The sequence below is a fragment of the Beta vulgaris genome, chromosome 8 (assembly GCF_026745355.1).
Source record: "Beta vulgaris subsp. vulgaris cultivar EL10 chromosome 8, EL10.2, whole genome shotgun sequence".
In the NCBI taxonomy this organism is placed as follows: domain Eukaryota; kingdom Viridiplantae; phylum Streptophyta; class Magnoliopsida; order Caryophyllales; family Amaranthaceae; genus Beta; species Beta vulgaris.
The window spans coordinates 56181521-56195991 of NC_079209.1; the positions used below are offsets into that span (position 1 = coordinate 56181521).

Here is a 14471-nt window from a genome sequence, read left to right on the forward strand (position 1 = left end):
CCTCTTCTTGCAAGGTATTTCATTTTATCTTAAAAAAAAAAAGTACACAACTGGACATATACTAAACTTTGCCTTTCAATTTGAATACTAAACTTTGCCTTTCAGTTTGGGTACTCAACTTTAAAATATTTCACTTTGACTAATCAAACCAAAATTCTGTGATTCCCGTTAAATAATAAAAGAGTACTTTTACACATAAAAAAAATTATTATGTTTTCCCCTTCAAAATCAGATCCACCACTCCACCTTCTCCCTTCCCCCCTATGTCTCTCCTCCGCTCCTGCTTCCGCCACTATATCACCTTCCTCTACGACAAATTTAAGGCATAATGAAGTTGTCAATAACTTGTAGTAAGCATTTTGGTGGTTCTTGGTGGAGAGGAAGAGACTGGAGTGGCGGAAGCAGGAGCTAGCGGAGGATAGAAAAAAACTAAGGGGAAGGGAGAGGAGGTAGAGTGGTGGTTCTGACTTTGAGGGAGGAGGAAATAGAAAGACATAATAATTTCTTAATGTGCAAAAGTATTTTTTTTACTATTATTTAATTTGAGTTAACAACAAAAGTAATATAAGTCTGGTTTAAGTATACTAACTTAAACATCTTAAAGTTGAGTACCCAAACTAAAACTTTTAGCAGAGTTTTGGACTCAGCTGTGTACTCGCCTCCTTCTTCTTCAACCTTTTTATTGAATGCTCCCTCCATTTTCTTTTTATTGTTCGTTTTTGAAATATTTTAAATTTGTGAGAAAAATTGATCAAAGTAGGAAAAACTTTTGAAAACGTAGAGAGCATTATAATGGAAAAGTATAGTCAAATCCCACAATAAAATAAGAGTATATATTTGGTTCGCCAAACTCAATTATAGCAAGGTATTCTATAATAGCAAAAGCAGACACCACTTTAATTAGTGTATAAAAAAAAGTAGGTATGAAATAGCTTTACTAAATTCCTTATGTCCTACTTTTGACATGTCTCCTATATAATTAAAAATGTGGAATTAGTTGAAGTGGTGAGTTCTTTCATCTGCTCTAACAAAGTTTAGGATTTAATTCCTATCACAAACAATTTGATAGGAATTTAGGGGGGAGGGTTGGAGAATGTCTGAGTTATAATGAACCTCTAGGTGGTAGGACTGACAATGGATCGGATCGAGATGAGTCGGGTGGACCTCCGTCCGTCGTATCACCTGCGACCAAACTCTCCATCCATCACCTGCCAATAATTTCACACATATCCGCTCTACCCATCATCAACAGCGAGTGGGAAACGGATGATACTAGGAAAAAAAACTAATTTTTGAACTTAACAATTGTAAAGAAATTAAGAGAAATTTATATATGAAAAGTTAATCATAGTCTCATAAATTAACAATAATAAAGCGATTCAATATCAATATTATATATATATATATATATATATATATATATATATATATATATATATAATATATATATAATATATATATATATATATATAATATATATATATATATATATATATATATATATATATATATATATATATGGGTGGAGGGATGGAGCGGGTGGTGGGTAAAAAAAATATCATTCATATCCTACCCGATCCATCCATCACCCGCTTCACTGCGGGTTTTCATTGGGGAGTGGGTGGATAATCCACCACGGCATCATCCATGGATAATTGACAGCTCTACTAGGTGAGAGCCCTCTAATGAGGGCAACCACATGATTTTTCCTTACCTATTAAAAAAAAGTCTTCCGTAGTGTTATGAAGTTTAAAATGTGAAGCACCATCAATTAATAGTGTAATACATTATATATAAGAAAATAGCGGATTCTACAACTTCATACCGTAAAGATCAAAAATAAAATTGCATTTTTCATTAAAATCACAATAATCAAATAATGTTTGAACTTAATATCACACAATTATATATTCCAATTCATAAATCATTAATATAAAAAACACAGACAAATTAAGAAGGAAGTAGTAATATAGAGAGAGTCCCCTAATCAATGAAGTTTGAAATTGAAGAGATAAAAGGACAATAATATACAAGTATATGAGACAACATGAAGCTAATATTGTTACATATATTCTGTTCCCAGATAAGTGTGAGCCCCCTCCCTCTCCCTCTCCTCTTTCCCTTTATTTCAATAATCAGTTTAGTTAGTTAGTTGTTGTTGTTGTCGTCCATACTAAATTTGTATTTTTCTTAAAATTCACCTCCTTCTACGTGATGCATGTTCTCTTTGTGAGCCCAACCCCTTTTTGACATGTGTCGTGTTTTGCAAGAGATCTAAGTATAGTTTATCTGTTTATGCCATATTTTCCAATTTAATAAGTAATACGAAGTTGACATGTACGAATTTTAAGATTAACGTGTTTAAGTCTAATTAGCCGATGTTGATTGGACGATGCACACTTTCTTTCTTCCTTTTTTTTTTTTCCCTCAAGGGATGATGCACAATTGCAAATTTTTTTTAATACTCCCTCCGTTTTTTTAGATGTAACATATTGACTTTGGGCACTATTCATCCAATACACTTTGACCACTAATTGTTATTTATACATAAGAAAAAATATAGTCATGTGGGATCTTGTTTGATTCGTCACGGTATACACTTTCCAAATATATATTTTTTATAATTTTTACTTTTATACAATTGGAGATATTATCGGTCAAAGTTATGCCTCGGCAAATGTGCGTGAAAAGTCCAATGTTACATCTAAAAAAAACGAAGGGAGCATAAAACTAGTTATTAGGTCTGAAGACTCTGAACTATATCCCGGTTAAGGAAAATTTTCATATATTAATATTATACTTTAAAATGATGACACTAAATGTTACTTGATCTAGTAGTTGATACTTTAATATATAACCTTGAGGTCACACGATCAAACTCTATACTATGTAATTTCTATTTTTTTTAAATTGTATGTGGATTACATGGAGTAAAATACTTTAGGGGGAGCGTCACGTGGCACCGTTCCGTGTTTAAGAACGTCTTTTAATATATATATATTAGTATATATGTGAGTTTAACAATTACTCCCTTTGTCTTTTTTTACTTGCTACATACTTCCTCCGTTTCGAATTACTCACTACACTTTGAAAATTCCACTATTCATGGATGAGGTTTGACCATCCATTATTTACTATTAGATAAAATCAAATTTTATAATGTAATATGTTGTTTGATTTGTCTCAATGTATATTTTCATAAAATCAAAATTTTATACTTTACTCTAATACATAATAAAGATATTAGTAGTTAGAGTAGTGCATCGATAAGCGTGAAAGTCAAAGTGTAGCGAGTAATTTGAAACGGATGAAGTATGTTTTTTCATAAAGACCAAGAAAATAAGGGAGTTTAATTAAGATAGTATTTTTGGTAGGAAAAGGGGACTTGGCCCACAACTTTTAAAAACTGGTGTTTTTTAGTGGGAATAAAAGGGAACCACTTTTTTCAGTTTTGAACCAAACCAACAAATCAGTTGCATTTATATTTCAATAGGGATTTTGGATTTCCCTCCAAAAAATTCATGAAACAAAATCACAAGATTTAACAACTGAGAATACAAATTTCCCTCCAAAAATTCATGAAGACAAAACTAAAGTATTACAACAGGGGTTTAAATTTTTCTCAAAAAAATTCAACACTACACTTGACTTTCAAACAGAAGATTTCAAGTTTTCCCCCCAAATTTTACATAACTGAACATCACAATAAGTATATAAGCACAACAACAACCATTTGAGAGGCCTCATTTCACCTTTCTTCTAAATTCCATCATCCCAATTTCATCAACTAGAAAAAAACAGAATCAGCCATTGCAGGGGGTTTGGGATAGTATCATTCTCAGCTCGACATCATTAAGTGATTTAGCTTACCTTTTTCTTCTTAAGTTTTCATTGAATAAGTTTTTGAAAATTTCTTACCCTGAACATGTCTGGCATCCATAGCAATGATATGGTTCCCATTAACAGTTCTACAAATAAAGCTTCCAAAGCTTCAACATCAACTGCTCAACCAAGAGAACAAGTTCAGCCCACAATTGATCTTAACGATCCGATTCCAGATAGAGAGGTCTTAGATCTGAATTCTCTGCCACTTGATGAATTCCCACATGAGGAAAACATCTTCAATGAAATGCAAGTGAATGAAGATGAAGAATTAGTGCAAGAATGGTTAAGTGGTGCTTCAGATGTAGGCATAGAGTTTCAATGGACAGATTCATAATCAGAAGACAAGCAACCAGAACAACAACCAGCAGTTGCACAGAAGATAAAGAGTCATGTTATGGACGACAATTCACATAATACACCCATCTTTTTCAAGATCCCAACATATAATATCTTCTGGAAGACAGGAACTAATAGGAATGCTCATTACTCTTTCCACCTCATACGGTAGAAAAAGTTTTGATTTTCCAATTCTTATAATTAGGGTGAATTAGATCCCCCCACCATAGTATTAGGATTTGAATCCCCCTGCAGAGAGATAATTTTGCGAGACTGCGTACCTGGAATACATTTATCATGCCATGCTCGGGTTTTTTCACCATCACCAACTCTCCACCTAACTCCTCTTCTCAATAACCATCTCGCCTCCCAAATACCATGCCAAGTATAACTTGGTTTCGACCCCAGCTCAGCATCCATGAAAGAGGTGTAAGTCTAGTATTTCGCCCTTAGAATCTGTTCAATCAAACTCCCATGGTGAGTAGCAAGGCGCCATGCCTGTTTTCTCAATAGAGCCCAGTTAAACAACTTCATATCACGGAATCCTAGTCCACCTTCCCCTTTTGATCTACACAATTTCTTCCACACAACCCAATGGATCTTCCTTCCACCATTTTTTTGCCCCCACCAGAATTGAGCTATCAAAGATCTCATCGCGTAGGTAGGAAGAGATTGGGCCACAACCTTTATCATAACCTCCCTACCAGCTTTAGAAAGAATCACCCCCTTCCATCCTTGAATCTTCTTCCATAATTTTTCTTTGACACCTTTTGCAATGACTTTTTTCGAACGGCCAACCGTGATAGGTAAGCCAAGATATCGATCTTGAACATCAACCACTCTAACACCAATTTATGCTCAATTTCTCCCCTTCTCGAATCTTCGACACCTTTATTGAACGAAAGAGTAATTTTATCAAAATTTACCTTTTGACTCGAGGATAACTCATACACCCTTAAGGCTTCCTGAATAGCCTCTACATCATGAATGGTAGCTCTAGAAAAATTGACACAGTTATCAACAAACAGTAAATGATTAACAGAAGGAGCGGTGGGGGGCACCTTGATACCTCTCAAAGAAACATTCTCCTCCGCTCTCTTAAGCAAATGAGAGAATACTTCCGCACACAAAATGAACAAATATGGCGATAGGGGATCGTCTTGCCTGATACCTCGACAGGGAGAGAATTTTTTCGAAGGCCGACCATTAATAAGAACGGAGAAGGTCAATGAACGAACACAATCCATCGCTATGTTACAGCAATCTACATCAAATTCGAACTTTGTCAACACAACTTCCAAAAAGTTCCATTCAATACGATCATAAGCTTTAGACATAGAGCCATATTCCCCTCTACAATTTGCAAATTTTTCATGTGATGAAACAACTCAAAAGTCACCAGAACATTGTCTATTATCAGACGTCCCAGAACAAAAGCACTCTGATTAACATCAACTATTTCATCAAGGAAAAGTTTGATTTGATTAGCAAGCACCTTTGACACCAATTTATAGATGACATTGCAAAGAGAAATAGCGCGGAATTCAGACATACAATCAACTTTGCTTTTTTTTTTTTTCGGGATCAGAACAATGGAAGTTTTATTCAAATGACTAGGAATAGGAGCCCCATGCAAAATATCAATAAAGACATCAGTAACAGACTTACCAATAATGGGAAGTGGGTGGGTTTTTTTACCATTTGTAGAAACATGTAGAAATATAGCAACTAAAAATATTAATAAGTCTAAAAGAGAAAACTAAAGGCTTGTTTAGCATATTGTTAGTTTTCAAATTTTGATTTTATGAATATAAAATTCATATGTAAGAGGTATAATAAACTATAAATTAGTCATACTTATCAAAACATGTCATCTTCGAAAAATGACAACTAAACATTGGAAAATATTTTGTATAGTCTACATATTTTTGTTTTTGTTTTTTCAAAAAAACTGAAAACTAACAAAAAAAAATATGATAATGAACGAGCACCAAGTTATTGACGTTGACCACCCACTCATTCACTTGACTATTTATTTTTAGAATATAATAATTTTATTTGATTTTTTTCTCCTAAAATATAGATTATGTTAGGCAATTAGATAATTAGCTGAAATCTAATTATATTAGCTAATTTGGCTAGCGAAATGTATAAGTTGTTTATATAAAATAGAAGTGTTTGGTGTCAAGATGCACATATGGTTTATTTTAGTATGTTTATCATTTTACCTCAATCAGTTTGATCCAAAAAACCCTAGCCTCCATTCTCTTTTTTTTTCTCTCTCAAACCCTAACCCTTACCCTTTCTTCATCAGTTAGGGACTGTCTTGGATGATTTCATTCATGGTAAGCCCCTTTTTCCCTTTTGTTTCAGTTTTTAATTCATTTTTTTGTTTTGTTGAATAAATTAGTCTCTCTTTATGAGATTTTTTCAAATCATGTTTTGGAGATCTTAGTCTCTATTGTACATATCTTCTTTTCATATATGGGAGTTGTGAGTATGTTCTTTTTTTGTGTTTAGGTATGAGGAAATTGTTCTCATTGGTTGAAGCTCGAAACTTAACATGTAGGTATTGGAATCTTGGATGCGGTTAACATGACTCGATCAACAATGCTCTTCTCAAACTATGTCAGAATGATATACTTCTTCATCAATAGTTGTTTGATTCAGCAAATACAAGGGGGTTGTGTTGTATTGCTCGATCTGGTTCATTATAATTTTTTCGAAGACGAATTTGATTTAACGTTGTTTGATTGTATCTTGTTTTTTAATACCTATTGTAGATACCGTTTGACCTTCAATTAATGAATCTTTTTTCTTTCAAAAAAAAATATTTTACCTCAATAAGTCCAATTCTCTATCACCAAAAAACTACGCATTTTCACTAATTTTTCGAAATTAGCGTTTTGGGTTCAAATTGATATTTCAGTCTTTTATTTACCAAATACTAATATCAAACCTTTAAAATAGGAGAAAACTTCCAAATTATCCTCAAATCTTTCAAATAGGTCATATCCACTAATTTATCTTCAATGCTATGTTTTCCAAACATTACTAGTAATTCACAGGATCTTATGAAATAGGAAGTTACAAATTACATGGTCCTACCTGCACAAACACATGGTTACACATGGGGACTCAGATATAGCAATTGTCACCCTCACGACATACTTCTTCACATGTAACAACTTACCACAATATAAAGGAGGTTATACTTAGATCTTACACTAATGTTGACTTTTGAACATATAAAGATGAAGTGCATAATTAGATGATTAGATGTATAATATGAGCGGTAATCCCCTCAATCTTTCTTTTGCCATGTAATATTACTATGGCTCGATATTTTTTTTCACCATAAACAATCAATGGAGTAACACAATCATATGGACCCGATAATTGTCCAAAATATGAACATGAAAAAAGAAAGACATTAAACCAATAATAAATTAAGAAGCTAAACTGTCATCATGATGGATGCCCAACACAAAATAATTTTTGGGCAAATTCACTTCTGTTATTTAACAAGTACATTAGGAGAAAGTATATACACATACCCGGTATGGGTCAACAGTGTCCATACCGAGGTATGTTAGTAATTTTGCCAGAAAAAAGACAAAAAAAGTTGACTTAAACAACTCTGATCATGTTGGAGAGAAATCAGATCAACTATTATATGAATCAGATCAACTACAGTGTGAATCAGATCAACTATAATGTGAATCAGATCATAAATATATGTAAGTAAAAACCCAAAAAAAAATATATATATAAAAAAAATAAAAAAAAACCAAAAAAAAGGAAAAGTTGTATTTATCTACAACTTTGCCCCGGTATTTACATATACCGGGTGTGCGCTTATCAACGCTCGTACATTAGTAATTGAATATGACAATGGATGGATTGACATAACACAAAGACTTCCCGTCAGATCATAAGAGTTATTTAAAAGAAGTTGGATTGTACCACATTATGTAATGATCGACATGTCAAACTACAAGAGGCATCGTCCGAAGTACAAATTAAACTAGCACGATCACATTAATGATAAAGAATGAAAAGGTTGTCATGGTGACCCGTGGGACAACACGACTTGGTGCATTGCAATCTGCACATGGGATGAATCCTGCGACGGGTTGAGTCGTACAAACTATGAGATGTGCATGATCCCAATTATTCTTGAATCATATACCCTTACAATTTAAGGTATCACTGTTTCACGAGAGGGAGGGAAAATAGAAGTACAACGGTTGTGTGGTCAATGTTGGTGCCGACGATCTACAACTTCCCATCGATAGTGTTGCCGGCATAAGCGAGAGAAAGAGATGGGATGAGGGAGAGAAAGGAGAAAAGATCAACTTTTATAACCCTTTCTCTTGTCTAACCAAACGTCCTTTAAATATAAAATTAAAAAAAATATAATATTAAAAGATTCAATTTTTTTTTTAAAATAAAGTTGTGTTCTCCTCACTTGCGCTTGCAAATTTTACAAGCATTTCTTTTCTTGCCGTGCACTAGCAAAAGCTAAAAAAAAAGAACTTTCCTGTTTTTGCTTCTGAATCACGCCCTTATGGGCTGTAATCTCAAGTTCTCACCATTCACCAATAATAAATTAATGGAGCCTTCCAAATTCCAATTTCCATTACCATGTGGATTTCACATTTTAATCAATCGCCTATACCCTTTAGGGTTTACCCTACCAAGTAAAGATCTTTCTTTTTCCATATTTTCATCTTTCTCAATTGTGACGTACAATGGGGGTACTTTTGTGATAGTGAGTTTGCGAATATTCCTCAGCAAATTTTAGCTTACTTTTTTTTATCCATTTCATGATCCTCCCTCCGATTTTGTTTAATTGCTACATTATTGTATTTTTGTATGCACAACAATTTAAGCAATGTCGCTTTCAAGCTTTTGGGAGCGTAGTTTTTGACCCATTTAGGCTCCGTTTGGTAAAGCGTAAAACGTTTTCCTGGAAAATTATTTTCCTCTATTTTCAGTTTTACATTGTTTGGTTGGAAAATGAGTGTAAAACCATTTTTCCTTGGTGTAAAATTACACCCAATGATGGAAAACCATAGGAAAAACTGTTTTCCTTATCTCTCTTACGCACTCCTCTCACTACCTCCTTACTTTCCCTTTCATATTTCTTTCATTTTCATTATTTTTCTTACATGGAACCAAACAACGGAAAACTAATTTTGGAATTGTGTCTTCCATTGTAAATTATTTTTATTTTACACAGAAAACGTTTTACGCCCTACCAAACGGAGCCTTAATGTAAAATAATGAGAAAAAGTGAAAAGGTGGTACTTTTGGGTGAACCAAGTACCCCAAACAAGGAAAAGTTAAACAATGTAGCAAATAAAAAGGAAACACCCATATATGAAAAATTTAACGGAGGGAGTATAAACTAAGGGCTCGTTCGATATCAATGTGGTTTTCAGTTTTTTTTTTGTATTTAAAAGTCCTATGATATATATCCTATAATGAAAAAAAAGGTTGTCGAACTTATTACAAACATGATGATTTTGAAAACTGATAACTAAAAAGTGAAAACCACTTTTTCTAGTTTCATGTTTTTTTTTAGTTTTCAAAAAAAAAAAAACTGAAAACAGAAAACAATAACAAACGGGCCTTAAGCGTTTATGTTATTCAATTTTCGACATAATGTTTATAAAATACTTCTATTCATGCATAACTAAAAATTATTAATGATTGGATGCATTGTTGTTAAAATCCCGATCCGAATCTTACGATTCTACGATTTTACGATCCTGGAGGACCTCACCGATCCCGATCCTACGTAGGATCTTAATTTTGTAGGATCTTTCGATCCTGCTCAACCACAAAAAATCACATGGTAGGATCTTAATACGATTCTACGATCCTACGACTCTACGATCCGATCCTACCATATAAAAATCATAAAGTAATTTCATATATTATATTTCTCCTATTAGATTTTGGTCGCATGTTAGTTCAATCTTATTGTATTGAAAAACTATCATCATTTGCTAACAAAGAAAATCATTATTAATATGTGTAAATTTTTAACATGAGGTTCTCACTATATTTTAGTATAATTATCTCTATTTCACCGAATTGTAGGATCTTACGATCCTACGATCCGATCCCACCGATTCGATTCTACCAGCCCCTACGATCCAAAGTAGGATCCCGATCCTGATAACATTGATTGGATGTGCATTAGATACCATAAAAAATATTATATATCTCCCTACATTTACTGATTGTAATTGCATTTTGACTTTTACGTATGTTCAGCAATATATAATATAAGCCATTAATATTTTTTTACATTATCTTAGTAAAAAGAACTAAAAGTTAATACTTTAAAAATATAAATCGAGACTTCCAATAACATTTTTTATATTTATTTTGTTAGTTTTCCATGGATCCTCATTTAATTGTCCTACTTGACTTTATGGCCAAACAAATATATAAATATCAATATATTACTTCATCTGTCTCATTTTTAGTTCTCGTATTCTATTTTGGGTGTTCTTTCCAAAATGTTGTTACTATTTCTCTTGTTTCCATTTTAAAACATCATCTTTTAGGCTATGTTCAGCTCACCTTATTTTTGCTTATTTCAGATCTAATCAGATCAGGTCAGAAAAAATAAGTTCAGATCAGATCAGATCATGCTTATATTTAAAAATTATTATTACTATTAAATATCTTTCATTACATATTAATAAAAATTATAATAATTGAATATTAATAAAGTACTCATTAAGACAAATCAAACAAAACCCCACATGACTATAATTTTTCTTATATATTGAGAAAAATCTAAAAGATAAGATCTTGTAAATCAGATTAGTTTAGATCATATCAGATCAGAAAAAATAAGTTCAGATCAGAAAATTTCAAGTGAACTAAACATAGCCTTACTCTCTCTCTTCACTTTTCCATATGAGTTGTTGACACCCTCATTTAATGCTTATTCAATCTCATTGGTTGGATATAAAAAAAGTATTATTTTTACTCACTCTCTACTCTTTTCACATGCCACCTATTTATTAATATTTTCATTTTTTATGACAACAATTCCAAAAAAAAAAAAACAACTTCCTATGCAATTACATCATAATTATTGGTTCCTTAATTCCCATGTCAAAAATGAAACAAGAACTATAAAATGAGACGGAGGAAGTACTATATTAACTACTAGGTTCATCTCATATATAATTAAATTTAACATATCAAAGTTTTTAATACTACTTAAGTACTCCATATTAAAAAAAGTAAAAGTAATATATTAAATACCGTGTAGTTCAAACAAAATAATTATTTCAAACAAATTGAGTATCTTAGTAAAAAAATTATGAGCAACATTTGAAAATAAAACTAGTTATTAGGCCCGGGCTATGCCCCGGGTAAGAAAAAATTTCATTTATCAATATAATACTTTATGATAATAGCACAAAATACAACTTAGCCTAGTGGTTAAAACTTTAGTATATGTACTTGAGGTCTTGGGATCAAACCCTATACTATGCAATTTCTTAATTTTTTTATTGTACATGGATTGCATGAACTAAAACTCCCTAGAAAGAGCACCACGTGGCACATTTTTTTGTTTTCACACGCCTTTTAATATATTTGTATAGATTTTGGCGTTTGTATTACATCTACCTTTAGTTATATGTACTACAAGGAAGAGTGCATGTGGTTACACAAAGAATTGGATAAAAATAAAGATTTACAAAGACCATATCTCTATTAAGGTCAATGTTTGCTACGTGAATTAATTGCGACAATAAAATAATTCATATTCAAGTTCATTTTAAACGCATTTCATGAATTCTTATTAATGATATCATTTTATTTTAATGTCAGTTTATAATCAAAAAATTCCTCATACATCACCTACAAAATACTTACTCTGTTTCTTAATACTTGCATATAATTGATAATGAATTATGTTTTATTTGTGTAAAAATTTATCCAAAACAACAATGTTACAAGTATTACAAAATATCCGAAAGAAAAATATGTTGCAAGTATTATGAACGGACGAAATATTAGTCAAAGTAAAAATAATTGTTAAAAAATAGATAGACATTTAGGCTTTATTTTTTTTGGACTGGAGTAATGATATTCAATTCAATTCAGCTCACTTCAAACAAATACAATTCAGTTTAGTTCAAGAAAAATCAGTTCAGTTCAATTTAGGATGCGTTCTCTTCACTTGAATAACCCTGAACTGAATTGAATTTATTGGACATGATTGGACTTGATTCAACTTATTGGACATAATTGGACTTGATTCAACTTATTGAACCTAATTGAAATTTATTGACCTGATTGAACTTGATTGAAACTTATTTGACAAAAAATTTGATGAGTAATAATATTAATATTGCCCCTAACATAAATATTATCCTCAAAATTTATTATGACATAGTAATCATTAAAATCTATCCTTCAAAAAAAATAGCAATTATTAGTTATCTTTTATGATTAACATTTTTTAATAATAACATAATCAAGCAATAGTAATATGAGTAATAAAATAACAGATAAGAATACAAATATAATACTACTATATAGTCATAAGGGTACTTTAATTAAAAATTTTAATAATAACATATCAATTGATAGTAATACGAATAATAAAATAATAGACTATATTACATATAATAATACTATATAATAATTATTAGCAAAACTTTTATCAAAATTTTAATTTATATTTATTGATCATTGACTATTTGGACCTTATTGAAACATATTGGACTTGATTAGAACTTATTGCGTTGATTGGACCCGACTGAAACTGACCCGAACTGATTGGATCTGAAACTTAATTTATTAAGGTGAAGAAAACACACCTTTAGTTAGTTTTCTCTCACAATTTTCATTCATTTTACTTCAGTTCAATTCAGATCAGTTCAAACAAATTAATTTTAGATCAATTTAGTTCGAACAAATCTAATTTAATTTGAACAAAGTAAGTTTAATTCAATTTAATTCGGACAAATTAAATTTAGTTCAATATAATAAAAAAAACAAAGTAATTGTACATAATCTAAATTAGACTTGGTCTATAAAGAAAAATGGACTAGTAGTTACCATTGAGGCAACAACCCCACCCCCCAATGCAATTTCTATAGTCTATACTACTAGTACTTTCCATTTGCCCTTTATTTTCTCTACCTCTTCAGTAGTAGTCTTCATTCTCCAATCTTCATGTTCATATTAAACTACTCTTTATAAATTTATTGGCCTTGTTTTCCAATAGACCTCATTTTCTTTTGTCTTTTGGAATTAGTTGAGAGGTCTTTACATCCTTTCTCTCTCTACCCTTTCTCTCTCTTAAAAAAAAACCTTCAATGTCCTCCATTATAGGCTCTCAAGGTGTGTTCTTAGCTACTGCCATGGCTGCTGTTTCTGGTACTGTCATCCTCCTTGCTTTTAAACTCCAAAAATCCAATCTTTTTCCTTCTAATTCTCATTTTCAAGTCAACTCTATTCCAATTCTTCGCCCTTGTCTTTCTTCAGGTATTTTTTTTTTCATTTTCTCTCTCTTCTTCAATCTCCCCTGTTTTTTTTTTATTTTTTTTTTCATTTTTTTGAATTATGGGTTTTTATGGGTTTTTGATAACAGGTGAAAAGAAGGCAGAAAAAAAGAAAAAAAAGGTGAGATTTGCAGAAGATGTGGTGGATCCAAGAGGAGATAATGAAGAATTTAGGAAACAACATAGTAATAATATTTTGAGAAAGATTAGTAAAGTTGAAAACAGGGGAATGCCTGCTAATAGACTTGCACTTTATAAAGGAATTATTAGAGATCGTGTGATTCATCGCATCACATACTCTTATTAATTTGTGATTAATTATTATTCTGATTTAACTTGTGAATTTTTGTACAAAGTTTTGATCTTTTTGTTGTTGTTGTTTTTGTTGTTTTTGGTGGGTGAAAATGATATGAATTACACCACTTTTTTTAGGATTTTGACACAATTGTGGAAGAGGGAAAGTTTAAGGAGAAAGAAAGAAGATGTTGTTGGAAAATTGTGCCTTTAAGGTAGCAAAGTGTGATTAACTACTAATCAAGTTTTAATTTTTTTGTTTAGAATTGTGATGAACATATAAGAGGGTGATTATCAAATTTGTAATTATTTAGATTACTTCTTGTAAATGTTCATTTGGAATTTAAACAAGTATGTATGATTGAATATGAAAATACTATATGAGAAGAGGTGAATTTGCATGAA

General features: G+C 31.5%; 1 protein-coding gene across 1 annotated transcript; it reads left to right on the forward strand.

Annotated features, from left to right (window-relative positions):
- Window positions 1-13358: 13358 nt before the first annotated feature.
- On the forward strand, window positions 13359-14471 carry LOC104902029 (hypothetical protein). Its single transcript, XM_010689684.4, has 2 exons — window positions 13359-13755; window positions 13862-14471. Exons 1-2 carry the CDS (start codon window positions 13587-13589, stop codon window positions 14077-14079), a joined length of 387 nt encoding a protein of 128 aa, XP_010687986.1. The 5' UTR covers window positions 13359-13586; the 3' UTR covers window positions 14080-14471.